The 24,279-nt window shown below is 42.8% G+C and overlaps 1 protein-coding gene across 2 annotated transcripts in view; it reads right to left on the reverse strand.

Annotated features, from left to right (window-relative positions):
* DDX31 (DEAD-box helicase 31) overlaps positions 1 to 24,279 on the reverse strand; it is a 126,127-nt gene that overhangs the window by 96,261 nt on the left and 5,587 nt on the right. For both annotated transcript variants that reach the window (XM_040324423.1, XM_040324422.1), the window contains exons 2-13: positions 23,704 to 23,945; positions 22,874 to 22,949; positions 19,825 to 19,868; positions 18,229 to 18,299; positions 16,816 to 16,880; positions 14,862 to 14,906; positions 14,631 to 14,672; positions 11,332 to 11,396; positions 10,911 to 11,030; positions 8,778 to 8,884; positions 2,346 to 2,569; positions 414 to 563 (exon numbers count right to left, since the gene is read on the reverse strand). In XM_040324423.1, the coding sequence (XP_040180357.1) occupies positions 414 to 563; positions 2,346 to 2,569; positions 8,778 to 8,884; positions 10,911 to 11,030; positions 11,332 to 11,396; positions 14,631 to 14,672; positions 14,862 to 14,906; positions 16,816 to 16,880; positions 18,229 to 18,299; positions 19,825 to 19,868; positions 22,874 to 22,949; positions 23,704 to 23,945 (1,251 nt within the window). The remainder of the gene's footprint in view (positions 1 to 413; positions 564 to 2,345; positions 2,570 to 8,777; positions 8,885 to 10,910; positions 11,031 to 11,331; positions 11,397 to 14,630; positions 14,673 to 14,861; positions 14,907 to 16,815; positions 16,881 to 18,228; positions 18,300 to 19,824; positions 19,869 to 22,873; positions 22,950 to 23,703; positions 23,946 to 24,279) is intronic.

The raw sequence follows: 24,279 nt of genomic DNA on the forward strand, positions 1-24,279 counted from the left end.
TGACAATACTTTTTAAAAGATAAGCATTTTCCTTAGTGTTTAGCACTTGTAGAACCAAGATCAATGGTTTGGATCCCAACCACGACACTGCCTGCATGGAGTTTGTATGTTCTCTCTGGGCTTCCATGGGTTTCTTCTAGGTACTCTAATCCCCCCCCCCCCCACACTCCAAAGACATGCTGGTAGGTTAATTGGTGCCTGTTTAAATTGGCCCTAAAATGCATATGCATGAATGTGAGTTAGGGATCTTAGATTGTAAACAAGGGCAGGGACAGGATGTGAATGTACAAAGCGCTATGTAAATTGTTTGCACTATTTAAATACCTGTAATAAGTAATAATCAACTTTATTTAAAACCAACAAAGTGTCTGTATCTAATAACGAGAGAAAAAAAATAAATGACGTGGACTCACCCCTTGTTCCATGTTCCCATGAAGCTGAAGGAAGGTCCTGGAATCAGGTTTGCTGCCCCCTATAGGTAGTACACTGCTAAGCAATTTATAATAGAACCCCACAAGATCGCAGCTTGGGAAGAATATGATCATCTTCGGTTTCTTATCACACTGCAGAAAAAACAAGAAAAATACCATGAGCTGCCACCAGCAATGTATAAAAGCAGAGGCAGATTGTAATAGGGGCAAAATGTGATCAAATAATAATAAAAAAAAAATCATTAAACGGACAGAACTATCATTGAAACGTACATATCATATCAATTAATAGGTCGCATGTCCCCATGATCAAAACAAATTATTATTTCAGAGCAAAGAAGTACCTGCCAGACTTAAAAATAAAAAACTGCTTCCTGCCTAGGCAGCCTAGATCACACGGGCTTTAGTTACCAATTATTATTATGTTTGTTGTGTCCATCCACAAAGATTTTCTCACACTTACAGAGAAATAAAATAATTGGCATGACACAATAGGAGCAGAGTCTACATAGGGAATGAGCAACAATGGCTGCCCTCTTGTACACACACACACATATATATATATATATACAAATTATACAAAAAACAAGCTTATTAATACATTAACACCCTTTGACAAACAAACAGAATGCATAAATGCTTTATAACTGTTTGGTATAACCCATCTGCACCATATCTTTAAAGCGAAGTTCCAGCCACCGGTGTCACATTTGGCACCTTTCAGGGGGAGGGGGGTGCAGATGCCTGTCTAAGATATTTGCACCCACTTCCGGACATAGACTCCTGTCACGCCACTCCACCCCCCCCCCCCCCCCCACTGTCTCCTGGGAAGCACACTGCTCCCAGGAGAGAGCAGTGACCAGTGAGGACGGTCCACGCCGCTCGCGCATGCGCAGTAGGGAACCGGACAGTGAAGCTGCACCACTTCACTTCCTGATTCCCTCACCGAGGATGGCGGCGGGGGCAGCCGGGAGACGAACGATTGCTCGGCCTCGGCTGCCGACATCGCGGGGGTGCCACACACACACATAACTACAGGCCTATGGGCGTACATCATAAAATATATATGTATTTGCGGCACCCCGAACCCCCAGCTGGAGCATAAATCTGCCCATAGTCCTGTACTGAATGCCCACTAGGAAACTATGGCATTTGCGTTTACATGGGAACATATTTAATGCCCAGAATGCAAACTTCCATGTTCATGATCCATTAACCCAGGCATAGATAATGGTAACTACGCCACTTATATCATGTGACCACTTCATGGCGACATCTTACCTTCCATGCGCAGTAGGGAACCGGACAGTGAAGCTGCACCGCTTCACTTCCTGATTCCCTCACCGAGGATGGCGGCGGGGGCAGCCGAGAGAAGAACGATTGCTCGGCCTTGGCTGCCGACATCGCGGGGGTGCCGGACAGGCAAGTGTCCCTTTTTACCGCCACCGCACTACCCGCCCCAGTGTGAAAGGGGCCTTACAGAGCAGTATGAGGTGAGGTGTGGTAATGAGACCAGAGAGCAGTGTGCATTGAATGGTCTCCCTTATTGGGAGGCGCTAACTAAAAATATTTGGCATTAAAAATAATGAAATCATCAGACTGGAGTCTGATACCATTGCAGGTGCCCCTCTTTTACCTTCAGGGCTCGCGCACACACACATAACTACAGGCCTATGGGCGTACGGCATAAAATATATATATGTATTTGCGGCACCCCAAAGCCCCAGCTGGAGCATAAATCTGCCCATAGTCCTGTACTGAATGCCCACTAGGAAACGTTGGCATTTGCGTTTACATGCGAACATATATAATGCCCAGAATGCAAACTTCCATGTTCATGATCCATTAGCCCAGGCATAGATAATGGTAACTACGCCACTTATATCATGTGACCACTTCATGGCGACATCTTACCTTCCATTTCCCCAGAATAAATGCAGACAATGTGACCAGCTTTAACTTGCTGGGAACTACTACAATGTGCTGGTGGAGATTCTCTGGCAAAGCAAAGCTGGCGCTGTCATCACCAGCCTCTGTGGATTTGGGTTTTGCTGCCTCTTTAACACCAGCAGGTGAATCTTCTGTGACCGTCACATTCACTGGGTTTTGCAGACTTATGTCGGCCAGCCGGGCCACACCTAAAGGCAGAGAAGACAAGCTATGGTAAATTATTCACTACAAGTGAAGATGACTGATGGAGTTACAAGAGACAATTAATAAACCAAAGCACAGCGCTATGCAAAAGAGGAAGCCATATTTGCCGATTTAAAATACATGCTGTGCATACAGATTACTAAGCACAATGCAAATGAATCAGCCAGTTCAGGTGGCTTTTAAATTAGACAACTTCTAGCTTCTGGCTTATTCTGTAATTGGTTCGCTCTCAGTGTTAAAAAAAAAAAACAATTAAAAAATAAATAAAAACTGCCGTAAAAAAAAATAAAAAAATAAATAAATCTGCGTGCAGAAAAACAAATCTAAAATCTACAACCCAAGAGCTGCCAATACCAATTGTGAGTCACACATAGAAAGATCATATATATAAAAATAATGTGCAGCACTCAAATATTCCCTAACTAAATCTATCTATCTATCTATATCTATATCTATATATATATATATATATCTATATATATATATATATATATATATATATATATATATATATATATATATATATATATATATATATATATATATATATATATATATATATATATATATATATATATATAAAAGAACCCCTCAGCAAATATTTCATAATGCCATAAATAACAAAACTGTGATCAATACATCAAACCCCAATAATGATTAACACAATTAATAATTCCAGTGTGGCACATTCAAATTATATATTATATTATATAAATTATATATAAGCAATCTGGCCTTCCCAAGGGCCAAAATATAGAAAAAAGAGATGGAATTACTGCACATAAAAATATAAATTGACATCAAAGATGCACGGTATATATGTTAATGCATTTTATATTTTCAATAAATAGTTTTATGTGCAGCAATCCCATCTCTATATATATATATATATTTATTTTTATTTTTTTTTCTTTGGGTGAAGACTTAGCACAGTGGATGGAATGATTATAAGGGAAAATTAAATGTTAAAGGATTGAATGCGGATACAGTGGACTTTCTATATTTTTTTCGATATATGATGCTTTTTCACTATATGTGGATTGTTATGTATGGAATTTTTGCGTTACATAGAGGATATTAATTATGTTGATCACAATTGGGGGATTATATATATATATGTTTGACGCATTGATGACAGTTTTTGGTATTTATGACATTTTGAGATATTTGCATAGGGGTTCCTATTTTTACATTATTAACCACTTGGGATCCGCCTGCCGTCAATTGGCGGCTACAGCGCGGATCCCAAAAGCCAACAGGACGTCAGAGCGCGCAGCGGGGAAAATCTGTGTTGGACGTGTCCCTTGGACACAGCCAATTACAGATCGCCGCGAACGGCCAATCAGAGTGGCCGTTTGCGATGCGATCTGTGCGGCCAATGAGAGATGATCTCATATGTAAACATATGAGATCATCTCTCATTGCCGTTTTACACAGAGACAGCGGTGCTGTCTCTGGAGGGGAGACCGATCTGTGTCTCTTGTACATAGAGACACAGATCGGTCACCTCCCCCAGTCACCCCCCCTCCACCTACAGTTAGAACACTTTATAGGAAACATATTTAACCCCTTCCTCACCCCCTAGTGTTCAATGCCAGTCACATTTATACTGTAATTAGTGCATATTTATAGCACTGATCGCAGTATAATTGTGAATGGCGCCAAAAATGTGTCCGATGTGTCCGCCATAACGTCGCAGTCCCAATAAAAATCGCAGATCGCCGCCATTTCTAGTAAAAAAAAAAAAATAATAAAAAATAATAATTCTGTCCCCTGTTTTGTAAGCGCTATAACTTTTGCGCAAACCAGTCGCTTATTGCGATTTTTTTTTTTTTTTACCAAAAATATGTAGAATAATACGTATCGGCCTAAACTGAGAAAAAAAATGTGGTTTTTTTTTTTCAAATTGGGATATTTATTATAGCAAGAAGTAAAAAATATTGTATTTTTTTCAAAATTGTCGCACTTTTTTGTTTATAGCGCAAAAAATAAAAACCGCACAGGCGATCAAATACCACCAAATCAAAGCTCTACTTGTGGGGCAAAAAGGACGTCAATTTTGTTTGGGAGCCACGTCGCACGACCGCGCAATTGTTAGTTAAAGCGACGCAGTGCCGAAAGCTGAAATTTCACCTGGGCAGGAGGGGGGTATATGTGCCCAGTAAGCAAGTGGTTAAGTAGCATTAGCATTATTTGTATATATACGCTCTCAGTATTTGCTTAGCAAGGGCTCTCATTTCACAGGTTTGACATACGGGGGTCTATCAGCCTGGTCTGGAAAACAGAAGCGTCTGCCTAGATAGCCATCGATTGCTTTTATACCTTTTCTGTTTTTGTATTAAAATAGATTTGTGCAGATTAACCACTAGAGGGCACACTCTGTAGCTTAATAGAATTCCTTTGCTTTTGCTTAACAACTGCTGAAATAAGATATCAAGTACACAGGGAGTGCATTGTTTTTAATCAGCTAGGTGCTCCATTTCACATTTAGGCCCCTTTCACACTGGGGCGGGAGGTGTGGTGGCTGTAAAGCGCCGCTATTTTTAGGAATTGCGGCGGTATTCGGCCGCTAGCGGTGCGGTTTTACTCCCCACTAGCGGCCGAAAAAGGGTTAATACCGCCGGCAATGCGCCTTTGCAGAGGCGCATTGCCGGCGGTATAGCCGCAGTTTCCCATTGCTTTCAATAGGAAGAAGCGGTGGAGGAGCAGTAAACACACCGCTCCTTCACCACTTCAAAGATGTGGCTAGCAGGACTTTTGGAGCGGTCCTGCTAGCGCACCGCTCCAGTGTGAAAGCCCTCGGTTTCAGATCGGTTTGCAGGTGCTATTTTTAGCGCAATAGCGCCTGCAAACCGCTCCAGTGTGAAAGGGGTCTAAAAGTCTGAGTCACACAGTGACCCACTTCAGCAGGAAGCCAAGCCCACCTTATGCAGTAAACAAATATGGCTTTGCTCATAGGCTGTACATAATACCTACAATTAGAGATTATACAAAGAATCAGAATCTGGTGCAGCTGTGCATAGTAACCAATCAGCATCTAACGTCAGCTTGTTCAGTTACACTTTGACAATAAAACTCGGAAAGCTGATTGGCTACCATGCACAGCTCTACCAGATTCTCATGTATATCTTAAAGCACAATTAACCCATTCCTGCCTGAGCCTTTTTCTGACATTTGTTGCTTACAAATTAAAATCCGTATTTTTTGCTAGAAAGAGACCCTAGAAAAAAAATGGCGATTGTTGCAATACTTTATTTCACACTGTATTTGCGCAGCGGTTTTTAAAATGCAATTGTTTGGGGAAGAAATGCACTTTCTTGAATTAGAAAAAAAAAAAAACAGTAAAATAAGCCCAATTTTTTTTGTATAATGTGAAAGTTGATGTTATGCCGAGTAAATAGATACCGAACATGTCATGCTTTAAAATTGCGCACAAGAGTGGAATGCCAACAAACTACGGTACTTAAAGATCTCCATAGGCGATTTCTACAGGTTACTAGTTTAGAGTTACAGAGGAGGTCTGGGGCTAGAATTATTGCTCTCGCTCTAATGCACGCGGCAATACCTCACATGTGTGGTTTGTGCACTGTTTAGGCCCCTTTCACACTTTTAGATCTTGCCCTGCGACTTGGGACTGCAAAGTTGCATGACAAGTCGTACTACATGAGTTTCAATGAGTACCATTAATATCTGTGCAACTTCAAAGTAGTCCCTGCACTACTTTGGTCTGACCTTGAGGTGACTTGAGGTCCCTAGACCTCAAAATTACACAGGCATTGCTTCAAGTCGCGTCAAAATCGCTGCCAAATCCCTCCTTAGCACTTAAAAGCATTAAAAATGCCAAGTTTGGCAGATTTAAATACTGAAATTTCTTTCAATTTGGCACCTTTAAGTCTTTTGTAAACCTGAAGTGATGTCGGGAAATCGCTTCCAGGTTACTAGATCCGAGACACGATCAAAGCCGATTCTGGCTTCGTTCAGGTCTCCAGCCAGCCGGCAGAAGTTCCAGCTGGTCGCTCGGGCCTCCTGGTGGGACAGGAGAGTCCGGGTGAGCCGTGGAAGGCCACTCCCCCTGCTTGTGATAACAACTGAGTGGCTTCGTAGCCAAATCGGTTGTTACCACAAGAAAGCCGACCATCGGCTCTAAAAAAACGGGTGAGCAGCTGCATGCATCACCCCGGTACAACCCCTTCAAGCCGAAGGCCACATATTTACGTTTTGTCGGTGTGAAGGGGTTAAAAGCCTACACATTTCCTTTAAGGCCTCCATAGGCACAGGACTACAGTCACTCAATCCAGGCCGACTTAACTAGATCTAGCAACAATCTCATGTCTATTAGCTAGATTCAGGTAGCTTTACGCCGGCGTATCAGTAGATACGCCGACGTAACTCTGAATCTGCGTCGTCCTAAATTTAAGCGTATTCTGGAAACCAGATACGCTTAAATTAGGCAAAGATACGAGCGGCGTAAGTCTCCTACGCCGTCGTATCTTAGGGTGCAATATTTACGCTGGCCGCTAGGTGGCGCTTCCGTTGAGTTCGGCGTAGAATATGCAAATGACTAGATACACCGATTCACGAACGTACGCTTGCCCGTCACAGTAAAGATACGCCGTTTTCGTAAGAGGTACGCCGGCGTAAAGATAAAGCTGCCCCCTAGGTGGCCTAGTCAATGTTAAGTATGGCCGTCGTTTCCCGTGTCAAAATTTGAAATGTTTACGTTGTTTGCGTAAGTCGTCCGTGAATGAGGCTGGACGTAATTTACGCTCACGTCGAAACCAATACGTCCTTGCGGCGTACTTTGGAGCAATGCACACTGGGAGATATACACGGACGGACGTCAATCACGTCGAGTCACCAATCATTTACATAAAACACGCCCCCCTCATCCTCATTTGAATTAGGCGCGCTTACGCCGGCCCCATTTACGCTACGCCGCCGTAACTTAGGAGGCAAGTGCTTTGTGAATACAGCACTTGCCTCTCTGACTTACGGCGGCGTAGCGTAAATACGATACGCTACACCGCCTCAAAGATGCGCCCGGCTACCTGAATCTAGCTATATGAGTGCCCACAAATGCCTCCGGTCTACTGTCATTGGATGAAAAGAAAGGTCATACACATAAGTGTGCGTAGCCTACTGAATTAGTCTGCATTTACACTACAGCGTTTTGAATCACGATAAAACAAGAAAACATGCTACAATCGCGGCAAACCACACAGCTCCTTTTTGGGCGACTTTGAGGCACCATGCGTCCCGCGATGCCGTGACTGCAGCACGTTTTATCGCCAGACAATCGCACCGCGATTTGAGATGTCATTGAAATGAATGGCATCTCAAATGTGAGGACCGCATTTTGTCATTCACACATCAGCGCTGTCAAATCGCGGGCAGATCTGCCCACGATTAAAAAAGCTGTAGTACGAATGCTGCCTTAAGGTGTACACCGAAAGCTCAAAATACACATGCCTTTCTCGGGACAGTGAATGAATGGGAAGTGCTCTGTGCTGAGCGGTTTCCCCTTCATTCATAAACTGAAGCATAGTAAACACTGTTTACTATGCTTCGGTTTAAATTGAACACAGTGGAGTCACACAGGGGGAAGCCCGGGCTGTAGTGGTAATCATGTAGTGATTAGGGTGTGCCCATGCATACCTGGCACACCTATGGTCAGACATGTTAGTCAACTCTTCAGTATTGTTTCCCTTTGATAAGTCAACGCTTACACTATCCTCTCTCCCCCTGCAATGAAAATCTGTGCTCTCCAGATCTGCTAGCCCTAAGGGCAAGTTGGACTGTGTCTCCACTTTCAAACCTCTCTAAAAATCTGTGGTCAGCTATATAAAGAGCTCTTGGTTTTAATTTTACCCCTAAGCGTGCCAAAGATCGGCGAGTTTTTTTCATTCAAACAGTGGGTTGAATTAAGAAAAACTGACCCGATACCCCCCACGCACATACTTGAGGTAGATGGGGGAATCCACCCCCCATTGTGTCACAGCAGGGAGACTTCCCCACCATCAGAATACGCAGATCAATGCTGCAGAAGAGGAAAATTATCAGCAGGACAATTGTACAGAAGGTGAAAGGGAGATCAACTTCTGTACAACCACAGTGCCCATACATGGATTAAAATCACCCATCTGAACATGAACAATACCCCTATAAACGTGGGAGACCAAAAATGGCTGAAACCTTGGCTCAGGGTGGCGGAGAGCAACACGTTCTGTCGTTGTTGGCTCTGAGAGTTGAGGGCGTTCAAAATGGTGGTGACGTCTTTCTGAAATCCCAGGTCCAGGATTCTGCAAAAAGTATGAGGGTCATTAAAATGTCATGCATAGCATCTTCCTGGAGAAACACAATTCAACAAAAAAAAATGGTAGTAGGCAACCGATCAAGACCATATATAAAGCCAATTTCTTTGTTCGTTAAAGACGTCATTTACGTGGGGTCATGCTTTATTTACATAAAACACGCCCACCTCTTCTCAATTTGAATTCGGCGTGCTTACACCGGCTGATTTACGCTACGCCTCCGCAACTTACGGAGCAAGTGCTTTGTGAATACTGCACTTGCCCGTCTAAGTTGCGGAGGCGTAGCGTAAATAGCACAAAATTACGTCCCCCTACCTGAATCTAGCCGTTTTTTGTTTTTTTTCCTAAATAGCTTCCTTTACCTTAGTGCAGTCCTCCTTCACTTACCTCATCCTTCCATTTTGCTTTAAAAAGTCCTTATTTCTTCTGAGAAATGCTCACTTCCTGTTCTTCTGTCTGTAACTCCACACAGTAATACGAGGCTTTCTCCCTGGTGTGGAGTGTTGTGCTCGCCCCCTCCCTTGGACTACAGGAGAGTCAGGACGCTCTCTACGTTGCAGATAGAGAAAGGAGCTGTGTGTTAGTTGGCGTCCTGAATCTCCTAAAGTCCAAAGGGAGGGGGCGAGCACAACACTCCACACCAGGGAGAAAGCCTCGCATTACTGTGTTTAGTTACAGACAGAAGAACAGGAAGTGAAAATTTCTCAGAAGAAATAAGGACTAGGGTTGTCCTGATACCGATACTAGTATCGGTATCGGGACCGATACCAAGCATTTGCCAGAGTACTTGTACTCGGGCAAATGCTCCCGATACTTTTTACAGTCATCGGTGATCAGTGCGTGGGGAAGTTACAAGCACCGATTACCACTGTATAGATTTAAAATTTGTTTCTCCGCTTCTCTCTTCACCCCCCCCCCCCTGGCTTTCAGCTGCTTTAAATCAGCGGTGATCGGTGCTTGTAACTCCCCCACACACGATCACCGCTGACTGTCCCGTGTCCTCCTCCAGCCCCCCTCCATTTTGCTGCAGTCTCTCTCCCTCCGTGTTCCCCTCTGTGTTTGCGTCTCCCTCCGTGTCCCCCTCGGTGTTTGCGTCTCCCTCCGTGTTCCCCTCGGTGTTTGCGTCTCCCTCCGTGTCCCCCTCGGTGTTTGCGTCTCCCTCCGTGTTTCCCTCTGTGTTTGCGTCTCCCTCCGTGTCCCCCTCGGTGTTTGCATCTCCCTCCGTGTTTCCCTCTGTGTTTCTCTCCCCCTCCGTACTCCTCCACCCCCTGGAACTGTCAGGATGGAGAGCGATGGTAGGAGCCGGTAAATCCGGCTCCTTACTGTTTCGAATTAACAGTCAGTGATCACTGACTCTGTCCATTCACATAACTGAAACTGGCGATTCAGTTCGCATGTGCTGCACTATATACGTTTTTCACTCACTCATCGTAAACTGTGATTACAATGTTTCAGTTTATGAATGAAGAGAAGCAGCTGTCTTCTCTCCATTCATTTTCAGCGCAGCTGAGGCTGCTGAGAAAGGGACAGGGGAATCTGTATCCCTAGTCCCTTTCTCTGTCTTAAAGGGGGAAATGTCAGACCCCTGATATCACACCAAAGCCCCCCAACAGGGCTGATTAAAATAAATTGCAATAAATAATTAAAAAAATAAAATGTAAATAATAATATAAAAAAAAAAAAAAAAAAAACACTGACACCCACACACCCCCCCCCCCCAAAAAAAAATATATCACTGTAAAAAATAAAAATATATAGTAAAAAATAAATAAAAATCACTGTAAAAAAAAAAAAAAAAAGCCACTGTCACATGACATTAAAAAAAAGTATCGGTATTCGGTATCGGCGAGTAGGACATTTAAAAGCAAAATCGAAGGATGAGGCAAGTGAAGGAGGACTGCACTAAGGTAAAGGAAGCTATTTAGGGAAAATATATTGTACCTTTACAACCCCTTTAAGGATGATAATAGAAGGAAACTGTTATTTTTATAAAGATAAAGCAATGACCAATCACCTGTCAGCTTCATCCACTATGAGCCATCGGACGAGAGTAAAATGAATGCTCTTAGTTGACTTGATATGATCGACGAGCCTCCCCGGAGTAGAGATCAGGATGTTTATCCCCTTTCGTAACCTAAAAAAAATAACACAGTAATATAAATGGCTCTGTTTGTCCTCCTAACTTGATGGTGATATAGGAAATGTATTTCCTCTCTAATGCCAGCCATGAAACCAGCATGTATAGACATAAAGTACCAGACTGCACCTGGTATTGTGACTGGCACCAGAGGGAGGGCAGAGCAGCAATACCCTCAGGTACCAACTATTGTATCTGCACAATGGGGCAGGACAGTCATGATGGATTAAGTGCAATAGTATAGGGGTGCAGGGTACCAGCAAATATACACTTGAAATGCCCGTTCAAAGCTTGTTACCTGGCCTTTTCTGATTTCCTCTTCTCTCCTCCCATTAAAACTCCCGGTACAATCCAGCTGAATGGCTAAAAACGGCAAAAAACAAAAGGTTTTGACAACGCATTCAAGTCATCGCGTAAAAAGTCAATAGATTGTGTCCAAAAATGGCTGGATGTGTTTCTAAACATTTACAGCATCAACAACTACTAGTGTTTATAAGAAATAACATTTTTTCATATTTTTGAAAGAAGTAATGTTATCAGCTGTACTCTACTCTTCAGTACTCTTGCCGTATTTATTAGTAGTCCACAAAATGACTGCATACAACAATGTCTCCACCAGGGCACCAACCTTCCTTGACGCGTTTCGCTCCTGGCTTGGATTAGTTCCTGGCTCACTTATAAAGGCCGTTTGGCACCATTTCCGGTCGGCTGTGTATCACAGTGCATTTGTGCATGCCAGCATGTATTCATTGGGCTATGTACAGTGAGGCAAAAAAGTATTTGATCCCCTGCTGATTTTGGACGTTTGCCCACTGACAAAGAAATGATCAGTCTATAATTTTATTGGTAGGTTTATTTTAACCACTTCCTGACGGCCATACGACTTTATACGGCCGCAGTGTGGATCTAAATTTCCGTGAGTCCATCTATATACGGCCTCTGGTCACTGGGGGGAGCGCGACGCGCCCGCTGCATCACTGAGATGCCGATGCGCGTGCCTGGCGGCCGCGATGTCCGCCAGGCACCCGCGATCAGCGGTTACACAGACAAGGACGTGGATCTGAGTGTGTAAACACACAGATCCACGTCCTGTCAGGGAGAGAGGAGACCGATCGGTGTCCCTTGTACATAGGGACACAGATCGGTCACCTCCCCCAGTCAGTCCCCTTCCCCCACAGTTAGAAACACTATGCAGGGTACACATTTAACCCCTTCCTCACCCCCTAGTGTTAACCCCTTCCCTGCCAGTCACATTTATACAGTAGTTAGTGCATATTTATAGCACTGTTCGCTGTATAAATGTGAATGGTGCCAAAAATGTGTCAAAAGTGTCCGATGTGTCCGCCATAATATCGCAGTCCCAATAAAAAAATCGCAGATCGCTGCCATTACTAGTAAAAAAAATAATAATAAAAAATAATAATTCTGTCCCCTATTTTGTAGGCGCTATAACTTTTGCGCAAACCAGTCGCTTATTGCGATTTTTTTTTACCAAAAATATGTAGAAGAATACGTATCGGCCTAAACTGAGATTTTTTTTTTTTTAATTGAGCTATTTATTATAGCAGTAAGTAAAAAATATTGAATTTTTTTTTCAAAATTGTCGCTTTTTTTTGTTTATAGTACAAAAAATAAAAACCGCAGAGGTGATAAAATACCACCAAAAGAAAGCTCTACTTGTGGGGGAAAAAAAAGCGTAAATTTTGTTTGGGAGCCACGTCGCACGACCACGCAATTGTCAGTTAAAGCGACACAGTGCCGGAAGCTGAAATTTCACCTGGGCAGGAGGGGGGTATATGTGCTACATGCTGGGTGTTTGGTGTGCTCTTGTACCTTTAAGGAGGGGTGGCTCCCCTTCAGTCCACCTGCCCCTATCTATCCATTAAAATGTATGTGCCACCACTGTGGGGACGCTCATTGTTTAGTGTTAGGACCACAGATTACAGGGTGCCTTGGCGCGGCTCTGTGGCTCACGCATGCGTTTGCAAATGCGTGCGGACAAATCCCCTGTTTTTAACGCATACTGTAGACAGGTTAATTGGTTGTTCTGCTAGCTGGTCGGTAAGTAGGCTTGGTTTTTCCCTGGGCATTCCCCAGGTTTTTTTGTTATTTGGGGGGTATATGTGCCCAGTAAGCAAGTGGTTAACAGTGAGAGACAGAATAACAACAAAAATATCCAAAAAAATCCAGCCGCCATTAGTAGTAAAAAAAAAAAAATTAATAAAAATGCAATAAAACTATCCCCTATTTTGTAAACGCTATAAATTTTGCACAAACCAATCGATAAACGCTTATTGCGATTTTTTTTTACCAAAAATAGGTGGAAGAATACGTATCGGCCTAAACTGAGAAAAAAAAGTTTTTTTATACATTTTTGGCGGATATTTATTATAGCAAAAAGTAAAAAATATTGCATTTTTTTCAAAATTGTCGCTCTATTTTTGTTTATAGCGCAAAAAATAAAAACCGCAGAGGTGATCAAATACCACCAAAAGAAAGCTCTATTTGTGGGGAAAAAAAGGTCGCCAATTTTGTTTGGGAGCCACGTCGCATTACCGCGCAATTGTCAGTTAAAGCGACGCAGTGCCGAATCGCAAAAACTGGCCAGGTCCTTTACCTGCATAAAGGTCCGGGTCTTAAGTGGTTAATGGGTTAGCTTAATGCTAAACTCCATGCAGATATAAAAGACACAAACTAATACAACTCTGTATTCATTAATTGACTGTTCAATGTATTTTTTTATATATGCAAATGTAAGTACCTGAATTTGACCCGTCATCAGCCTACCCTGTACAGCAAAGCTTAGGCTTCATTTCCATGGACGGTTTTACAGCCACTTTTTTTAGTCTTTTTTACAGCTTAAAAACGCCTGTCCATGTTTTTTTTGAGCTGGAGCTCAAAAACGCAGCGGTTTTTAGCGTTTTTGCGCGGTTTTTAGCGTTTTTGCGCGTTTAATGTCTGGCGTTTTTACAGCTCTAAGGCTGGAGCTTCAGAACGCACTGGTCCTGTTTTTTTTGTTGCAGTTTAAAAACGGCTCAGCCATCTACAGCTCAAAAAAGTCATGGTGGGCATGAAGCCATAGACTAACATGGAGAGCCGTTTTTTAAGCTGCAAAAAAAGCTCAGAAAAGTGGCTTTAAAAACGTCCATGGAAATGAAGCCTAAGAATGAGGGAGGGAGAAGCAGCCCAAGCAGGCATTAGTTGTGCTGCAGTGCTCAAAGAAACATGCTGATAGAAGGGGAGAGCAAAGTGACAGCGAGGTGAGCTCATCAGTCTGTTTCCCGTTTCACTGTCCAGTCGCCAGTGACCTTTAAGGCCAATGTCACAACCACACATAATAACCTTAATTCTCTGTTGATGCCAATGAATTTTGCCATAAAGTCCCAATTTTGCAGGAATATTCTTATTTCACGATAATAATGGGAAAGTTCAAAAAACGCTCAATTTCAATTATCTCGGTTTTTCTAAGTGGATTCGATCTAATGGGACTCAGTCCATGTTTGTACAGCTCAAGCAGAGCTTTGTATATCATACAATCTGATTGTACAGGTAGCAGTCAGATTAGAGGAGATGTAAATGGACACGGAGTATACTGACCTTAAGCAGCTTCTGAATGGTGGTGAAACTCTGCAGAGCCAGCTATGAAGCAGAAAAATGACAAAACAAAACCAATTCAGCTTTCCAGCTGTCATTACGGGGCATTCAGCCACAGAAACATTTATAAATTAATGCAATATGCAATATTAAAGAGCCTGCTATTTGTACGCTCTACCCAGAATGCACCTCACCACGGTCAAACCCCCAAGCCATAAAGAAACCTCTCCTTACCTCTCTTGTGGGGACTAAAACAAGGGCATAAGGTCCGTCGCTGCGCTGTTACAGAGGAAGTAAAAAAACATTAGCAGTTTTCTAGAATATAATCTTAATCTATAATACAGGATTCTAATACAAAAAAAAGTCTTAAAACAAAAAACTCATTATATAATAATTTTTTAGTAGTCTTTTAACAAATACCACTTTTGCCCACATTTTAAAATGTACATTTTAGGCCTGAAGATTAGATAAACCTTCCAAAGAGTACCGTATTTTTTGGCGTATAACGTGCACTTTTTTCCCCTTAAAATCAGGCGAAAATCATGGGTGCGCGATATACGCCGATCCCCGCTGTCTCTGAGCGCCGCAGCCTAGAGCCGAGTGTACTGCGCACTCGGCCACGCTTGGCTCCGCCCGCCGCAGCCTAGAGCCGAGCCGAGTGTACTGCAATGGGGCATACACACGGTCGGAATTTCCAATGGAAAAAGTCCGTCTGACTTTTTCCATCGGAAATTCTGATCGTGTGTACGAGGTCTAAGAGATTTATCAGTTTACAGTTATTTATTAAAAATGGCTCTAGAATTATTGCTTTTTCGCTGATGTTCGCTGCGATATGCAACAAGTAGCGCAATCATCTTTATTGTATGTAGGTGCATCAGCTGGATGCGTTTATGTTCTTATGTGTGTGTATTTTATTTTATATATATATATATATATATATATATATATATACACACACATACATACACACATACATATTTACACACACACACATATATATATAACATACATATATATATATATATATATATATATATATATATATATATACTGTATTTTCTGGCGCATAAGACTAACTTTTACACTTAAAAAAAACTGGCCAAAAAGCAGGGGGCGTCTTATACGCCGGGTCATCTGCTCGGATGCCTGCTGGATGTGCGTTAATACTGTATATAGCTTTGGCTACATACAGTATATACCGATTAGCCAATCCCGGTGAGCGATGTATTCAAATGAATAGAGCCTGCTCGGATTGGGGTAACAACCTCTGCCAATCCGAGTGCCTACATACAGTAGCCGCTCGGATTGGCTTTGAGAGTCAGAGAGGCGTGGGCTGATGATGTTACAGCCTCTGCCAATCCAAGCAGGCTTTGTATTCATTAGTAGAATACATCACTTGCAGTGATTGGCTTCAGCTTCAGCAAGAATGAAGAAGAATATGGCTCCAGAAGAAAGAAATATGAAGCATCGGAAGGGGGGGTCGGCTTATACGGTGAATACAGGGAAATAATCTTTAAAAAACTGTAAAATTACGAATTAGGGGGTCGCCTTATATGCCCGAAAATACGGGTATATATATATTTTACAGCTCTATTTCTGTATTGCTATCACACCGTATGTGATGGAATTTTGCTGATTCAGGTTTTTTTTATTGAGACATCAGGGGTCTATTAGACCCTTGATGTCTCCCCTGCCTTCCGCTGAAGCCAATGTAGCATGCTCCATTAGCTTCTTCCTTGGCCACAGCAGCTGGGGAAAGTGACGGAGTGACGTACTACACATTGTTCCGTGTTCATTCACCAGAAAAAATGGGTGGTCAATCACAGCCAGTGGGCCATAGACAAGAGAGAATGGAGTGGGGCCAAGCCAAGGCTGTTTGTAAATGGACACGCAGAGAAGCGGCTCAGGAGTGAGTCTTCTTGGGTGCCCCCATAGCAAGCGGTTTGCTCTGGGGGCAGGAGGGAGGGGCCAGGACTGCCAGTGGGGGACCCGAGAAGAGGAGGATCCAGACTGCTCTGTGCACAACCACTGCACAGAGGAGGCAAGTATAACATGTTTGTTATTTAAAAAAAAATTTTTTTGCCTTTAATGAACACTTGATCGGTGTACTCCCTAGCTGTAAACTTCATAGAACATTTTTTTACATTTTTTTATATAATTATAGGGGCTTTGTTCAGAATACACTTACCTGTATTTTAGTGGTTGCTGCTTGAAGTGACTGTACAAGTGGAACACCATAAGCTAAAGTCTTCCCTATGAAGAAAATCCATATATATATTTTTAGCCATGCTGTTTCCATTAAAGTGTACCTGTCTTTTATACATAATTTGCACTAAAAGTTACTAAATTTTTGTTTGATGAGCGACTGTTACAAGTAAATATTAAAGCGGGAGGTTCACCCAAAAAAAAACATTTTGGACAAAAAGGCACCCGAAAAAAATGTGTGAAAAAAAAATGAAACAAGGAAATACATTTTTATACTTACCAGAAATGGCTGTTGCTAGGCAGATCCTCCTAATATGCCACTTCTTATTCCGCAGTAGTCTTCATTCTTCTCCTCCTCGAGTTGTCTTCTGGGACATTTGGGTGCGCATGTGTGTATCGCAGAAGACAGCTGGGCCATTCACAAAGCGCCGCGCGACTCACACATGCGTAGTAGGAAATGGGCAGTGAAGCCCGTTTCCCTTACTTCGAATGTCGGTGCCGGGACCCGATCCGATGGTTTGATCGGCCTTGGGCTGCCGACATCGCGGGCACCATGGACAGGTAAGTGTGCTTATTAAAGTCAGCAGCTACAGTGTTTGTAGCTGCTGACTTAAAAAAAATAATGAATTTCAGCTGGACCTCCGCTTTAAAGACCAGTTTCAAGCAAGTGAAAACAATCAATGAGCTGCTAACACTATATAGCAAAGAATCCAGAAAAGCTTTATCAATTCCTGATACAGTAAAACCTTGGTTTGAGAGTAACTTGGTTTGAGAGCGTTTTGCAAATGCAAAGATCGATTATTACGATTTTTTTACAAAAAATATGTAGAAGAATACGTATCAGCCTAAACTGAGAAAAAAATGTTTATATCTTTTTTGGGGATATTTATTATAGCAAAAAGTAAAAAATATTGAATTTTTTTCCAAATTATCACTCTATTTTTGTTTATAGTGCAAAAAGAAAAAAAAAAAACGCAGAGGTGATCAAATACCACCAAACGAAAGCTCTATTTGTGTGAAAAAAAGGACGTCAATTTTGTTTGGGAGCCACGTCGCACGACCGCGCAATTGTAAGTTAAAGCGACGCAGTGCCAAATTGCAAAAAGTGGCCCGGTCATTTAGCAACAACATGGTTCGGGGCTTAAGTGTTTAAGGACTAAACTATACGTTTTCTAATTGATCAGGAGCATAAGATCAATTGAAATTGAACTCCACTTGGCTAAAAATAAGAAATTACACATGTAATCGCTACACAAATTATTTTGCTCTAAAACGTCATTAAAAACAACCTTTCCATTTCAATCTGCAGCCGCTAAGATTTTCTAAAACTGCTAAAAAGTTCATATATTAATTTCTTCCCAACTGTGTCACTCCTTATGTATATGTTACGACTTACCAGATCCTGTCTGCGACCTCACCAGGGCATCTCTACCAGACAAGAGGGCCGGGATGGTCATTTTCTGGACACTGACAAAATAAAGATGGAAAAAAAAAATAGATTTATATTTTTACTGATATCTCAGAAGCTGTACATACATCTGTCTCTGCCCACACTGTTAGGCACTCCTTACTTCCTGTGTGCACACCAAGACAGGAAGTGAGGTGAAATCTCTTTGACAAGGATACAAACTGCAATAAAAACCTGAGTTCCTCCCTATTTTAACCAAAATCAAATAATAAGTTTGTGCTAGAGTTGGACTGGATATGGGAAACCTACTTACTATTACAGGTATTTGTACTGTATGTTTAGAATTTTCAACTGCAATTTATGCAGCACTTTACATACTGTGGGGCAGATCCACAAAGAATTTACGCTGACGCATCTACTGATACGCCGGTGAAATTTAAAAATTCCTGCGTCGTATCTTTGTTTTGAATCCTCAAAACAAGATACGACGGCATCTGGGTTAGATCCGTCAGGCGTACGTCTTTGTACGCCGTCGGATCTAAGATGCAATTTTTCGACGTCCGCTAGGTGGCGTTCCTGTCGTAATCCACGTCGAGTACGCAAATGAGCTATTTCCGACGATCCACGAACGTACGCGCGGCCGTTGCATTTTTTTACGTCGTTTCCGTTCGACTTTTTCCGGCGTATAGTTAAAGCTGCTATCTGGTGGCGTACTCAATGTTAAGTATGGCCGTCGTTCCCGCGTCTAATTTTGAAAATTTTACATCGTTTGCGTAAGTCGTCCGTGAATGGGGCTGGACGCCATTTACGTTCACGTCAAAACCAATGACGTCCTTGCGACGTCATTTAGCGCAATGCACGGCGGGAAATTTTAGGGACGGCGCATGCGCAGTTCGTTAGGCGCGGGGACGCGCTTCATTTAAATGAAACACGCCCCCTACCCGCTGCATTTGAATTCCGCGCCCTTACGTCGCGAGAGATACACTACGCCGCCGTAACTTACGTCGCAAATTCGTTGAGGATTTAAACCAAAGCCAAGTAAGTTACGGCGGCGTAGCGTATCTTAGATACGCTGCGCCCGTGCAGATCTTTGTGGATCTGCCCCTGTATATCTGCTATCAAGGAGTTTACAATCTAACATCCCTATCACAACATGCATACATACACACAAATACATGCTAGGGCCAGTTTGGAAAGGAGCCAATTAACCTACAGCCATGTCTGTGAATTGTGGAAAGAAATTGGAGTACCTAGGGGAAACTCACACAAGGATGGAAACACCATGCAGATAGTGTCCTCACCAGGATTCAAACTGAGCCACTCTGCTGCCCTATTGAGGACACATAGAGGCTGCCATTACTTTCCTATCTTTGTAAAAAGATTTCTTCCTTACTGTCATCCTGATCCAAGGGTTTCACTACTTTTGTCAGTCACTGACATGAAACAAGCATTCCAGAGTTTTGATTTCCCTTTGACTTTCCCGATCTCCTTGTTCCAGGTCAGAGTCTGACAAATAATTAAAGCCAACTAACATGCATCAGATTTTCTTGGCTTGGTGAGGACATTTTAATAGGAAACACTAACCTGGTCATCTGGGTTATATTCAGGACATTTGAGATAGTTGCGACCTGGAACAAGAAAACAAAGTCCTGATTATACATCATGATGATTACATTTTTAATGCAAGTCACAGGGTATTACACCCAGGAGCAAATACCTAAGGAGGAGCAACATAATGCCCTGACCTACAGATAAATGTGCACATATACCCACTCTAAGATCAGTTTGGTCACACGTATAAGAATGTTTTTTCAAGGGAACCCCAAAAAAAAAAAAAACAATTGAAACAGTGTTCCTGGCTGGACTCTTTATGGCAGGACTGCTCCCCACATAGTCATCATGTTGGAAGAGTAGATTCTCATGATGGGATCCTGATATCTTTCCATGAAGTATGCAGGACTACTGTAAGGGTCACAAGGGAGGGTCGGTTTTAAAGTTAAAGGACAGGTTACAAATAGGTTAGTGTTGGTGTTATGTGAAATGTTAGTGTCAAGTGTACAAGGAGGGACGGCTTGATGCAGCTTAGGGTAGGGCATTGCACTCAGTGCTGAAGCTCTAAACCAGTGGTTCTCAACCTGGGGGTCGGGACCCCCTCGGGGGTCAAATGATGATTTGCCAGGGGTCACAGAATCCTGGGCTGTTCCTGAAGCCCACACTGCTCTCCCAGCCTTTTCACGGCCACCCAGCAGGGCTGCCCCTGGAGCCCACAGCTGCCCACTCAGCCTCTTCGCAGCCACCCATTCAGTTTACGGCATGGCTGGGGGGCAGAGACTAGAGGTCAGCTGACTGGTGAAGAATGTGAAGTGGGAGGAGCTGGAGGAGACCCTATCTCCTGATTTCGGCACAGGGGTCACTGCTACGAGACACCAAAAAGGAGACACAGTAAAGCCGGAGACACAGTGAGTGACACTACCTGTGATCATAGTTGCCATTAAAAGTCCCCACTACAGTTCTAAGTTGGCTGATAAGAACACTCCCCCCACCAGCATTGCCACTCATCCCATCCCCCCACCAGCACTGCCACTTAACCCAGCTCCCTGCCACTCATCCTACCCCCCCACCCCCACCAAGGAGTAAGAGAAGGAATTAAAATAGAGAATACATGGAAGGGAGAGTAAAAGAGGGGGAGGAAAAAAGAAAAAGGGAGAGAAATAAGAGAAAGAACAAGAAAGACAGCTAGAGAGAGGGTTCGGGGAAAATAAATTAGCATAGAAAGAGATAAAAGGGAAAGAAAGGAGAACAAAGAGAAATAGTGGTACATCCTAAAATGTAAAATAAGGGGTTTTAATAACGTACGAGTGGAAGGGACTCAGGAAGCGCTAAATGTCCGTGGGTTAGGGGTGCAAATTACTTGTCTTACCCCGGGTGCTGACAACCCACGCTATGAACATAATTTTACTGTTAGGGGTCCCCACAACTTGGGAAATTTTAGGGGTCACGGCACTTGAAAGGTTGAAAACCACTGCTGAAAGCTACTGTACTATTATATCCTTACAAGCCAACCTACATTTCCATCTTTATATTAAAAAATATGTTAACAGTAAATTCACTTAAAATGTGACCTACCAGATTTCTAAAACTATAGAACAAATGGTTGGGGTCTCCAGGTCTGCTCTGAGTTGAGAAAGATGTGTAATCATACCCAGATAACGATTCTAAGAGTCCAAAATAACCAACCGCTGAATCAATTCAACACACGTTACTCATGTTGACCTGGTTTTCCAAGCTGCTTTGTGGAACATCCGAAAATATAGATGAGGCCTTATGCCTCGTACACACGATCGGAATTTCCGCTGAAAAAGTCAGAAGGACTTTTTCCATCGGAAATTCCAACCGTGTGTATGCCCATCTGAGTTTTTCCATTGGAAATTCAGAGGATTTCCATTGGAGTTCACAAAGAGAACATGTTCTCTTTTCCTCCGATGGAATTCCGCCGTGATTCCGATGTGGGTTTGGTCAGGCAAAAGCCTGATTGTGTGTACGAGGCATTACAAGATTATTAAACTCAGAAGAGGAATGACATGGCATGCTAAAAGTTCTCTAGACCAGTGGTGGGCAACCTTTCAGGGGTTGAGATCTACCTGGAAGGAATCAAGGATCCCCAGAGGGGCGGTGCCTTTTTAATAAAATATATAAATAAGTAACTATCAATCCCTCAATAAAACAATGGCACGAAGAACACATGGTGTGTAACAGCAGTGCCCTCTTCCCCCCCCCCCCTTCACATCACTCCTCTTCCCAGTCCCACACCAGTGTCCTCTGCCCCCTCCACAGTAATGTCCTCTGCACCCCTATAGCGGGAGTCCTCTGCCCTCTTCACATCATCACCCCCAGGCATTGTAGCGTCCTCTGTTCCTCTGCAACCCCCCCCCCCCCGATAGCAGTGGCCTCTGCCCCCTTTTCATCACCACCCACTCTGTGGTGTTCTCTGCCCCCCACCCGCGTCCTTTGACCCCTTCACATGATCCCCCTGACACAAACACACAGAAGCTTGTGGGTAGCACTCTCTGACCTTACAACAGGTGTACTGCAGAGCGGAGGGTGGGAGGCAGCACATTACTGGATGCAGGGCAGGATTGGGAGCTGCCGGTGTTAACTTTTCATATTAACAATTTGGTGATTAGTTGCTAGGACCTGCCGACATCCTAGCAACCAATCACCTGCTGGTTAACTTGAGAGGTTAACTGAGGCAGCTCCCGCCCTCTGTTCTGCTGTGAAAATGAGAGCGGTGGAGGCTAAGGTGAAAGACCAGCAAATAAGCAACGTGTTCACAATTTACCCATCGGCTGCCTGCGGTTGATGGGTTGATCACAATTTATGGGTTGCCGGCCCCCACTCTGGACAAGTGCATGGAACAATGAACTATGAATATAGTATCATCCATTAGGTTTTTTGACAGCGTTTTTAATGTGGAAGTGTGGATGAAACCTACTGATTGTTACAGATCTTACAGCTTTCTTGTACAAAAAACGAGGATGGTTGGAAGGGGAAGATGGGGAATGCTTGTACATTTATGTACTGGAAAAAGCTTCAATACAAACACAACTGAATAATTTAAAAAAGAGACACCTACCAGATGTGGGTGCAGCTCCAGCTCAGAAAATGAATCGGTAGAGAAGACGTTTTCTTGTAACTGTTTTACTTTTGACCTGGTAAAAAACAAAGAAGAAGAAGAGATGGTCACACACCGAAGTCAACAGAATGTTTGATGAAGAAAGTCTTTATTGTCGTATGCCAGACAATCATGCAGGGTTACAGTTGACGCGTTTCACACACGTGTACCATGCTTGTTCAAAACAAGCCATGAAAATAAAAATCAACAAAGCAAGAAAAAAATAAAAAAAACAGATACAGACGTTGTTTCTCTATCCCCTTTCACACTTGTGCGACTTTTCTTGCGACTTCGGAAATCAGATTCGCATGACAAGTCGTACCCCATGATTCCCAATGATAACCATTCATATATGTGCGACTTCAAGTCACACCGACTTCAAAGTAGTGCCTGCACTAATTTGGTTCAACTTTGATGCGAGTTCAGGTCCATATACCTCAAGTTTACACAGGCATTCCCTGAAATCGCTGAAAAATCGCACAACTTTCAAGTCGCAGCAGTGTGAAAGGGGCCTGATGTTCAGTTCAAACTGATGCGATATAGGAGCTGACTGGTGGGATCCCAAGTCGGATGACATGTGAAATTCAATGTTTCCCTATGAGAGCTGTCTTAAATGATACTACACAAGTTTGTCTGACTTTAGAAAAGGTTCCTGCACTACTTTGGTTTGACTTTAATAAGACTTCAATGCCACAGAGCGCAAAAAGTCGGACTCCATAGTTGCACTGAAAGTCGCGTACTTTGGAGTCTGGCTAGTGTGGACCGATCCTTATTACCAAATAAAAACAAACCTCTCTATTTCCGGAACCTCAGGGTTGTTTTTGAAGAGGGAGGATGTTTTGACAGCAGCCCTTCCCTTTGTGCCATCTTCTTTCTTCTCTCCTTTTTTAGGTGTGGAATCGCTTTTTAATTTTTTGTTGGGTTTGGATTTGGTGTCCTTGGACTCGATATCTGCAGAAGCTGAAGGAGCTGAACGCTTGGAGGAGGGACCTTCACTGGCATCTTGAGACTTTCTTTTCTGAGCTTTCGATTTCTGTCAGTAAAAGAAATAACAGAATTAGTGCAGAGAAAGCTAAATTCTTACCCCACAAAACTAGAAATATATATATATATATATATATATATATATATATATATATATATATATATATATATATATATATATATTTTAAATGCGACAGGTGTGAATATTAGAATCTGTTTAGAGATCAACCTCCTGTAATCCCCTGTACAGAGCACCAAGACTTGGAGATGGTGGGCAATACTCTTCTGCATTGTACATATGCCAACGAAAAAAAAAAAAATTAGCAAAGTGATGACCTTATCAGTAAACTGCTGTTATTTCATTGACCAATCAGCAGCCTGGG

Source organism: Rana temporaria, chromosome 9, assembly GCF_905171775.1.
Source record: "Rana temporaria chromosome 9, aRanTem1.1, whole genome shotgun sequence".
In the NCBI taxonomy this organism is placed as follows: Eukaryota; Metazoa; Chordata; class Amphibia; order Anura; family Ranidae; genus Rana; species Rana temporaria.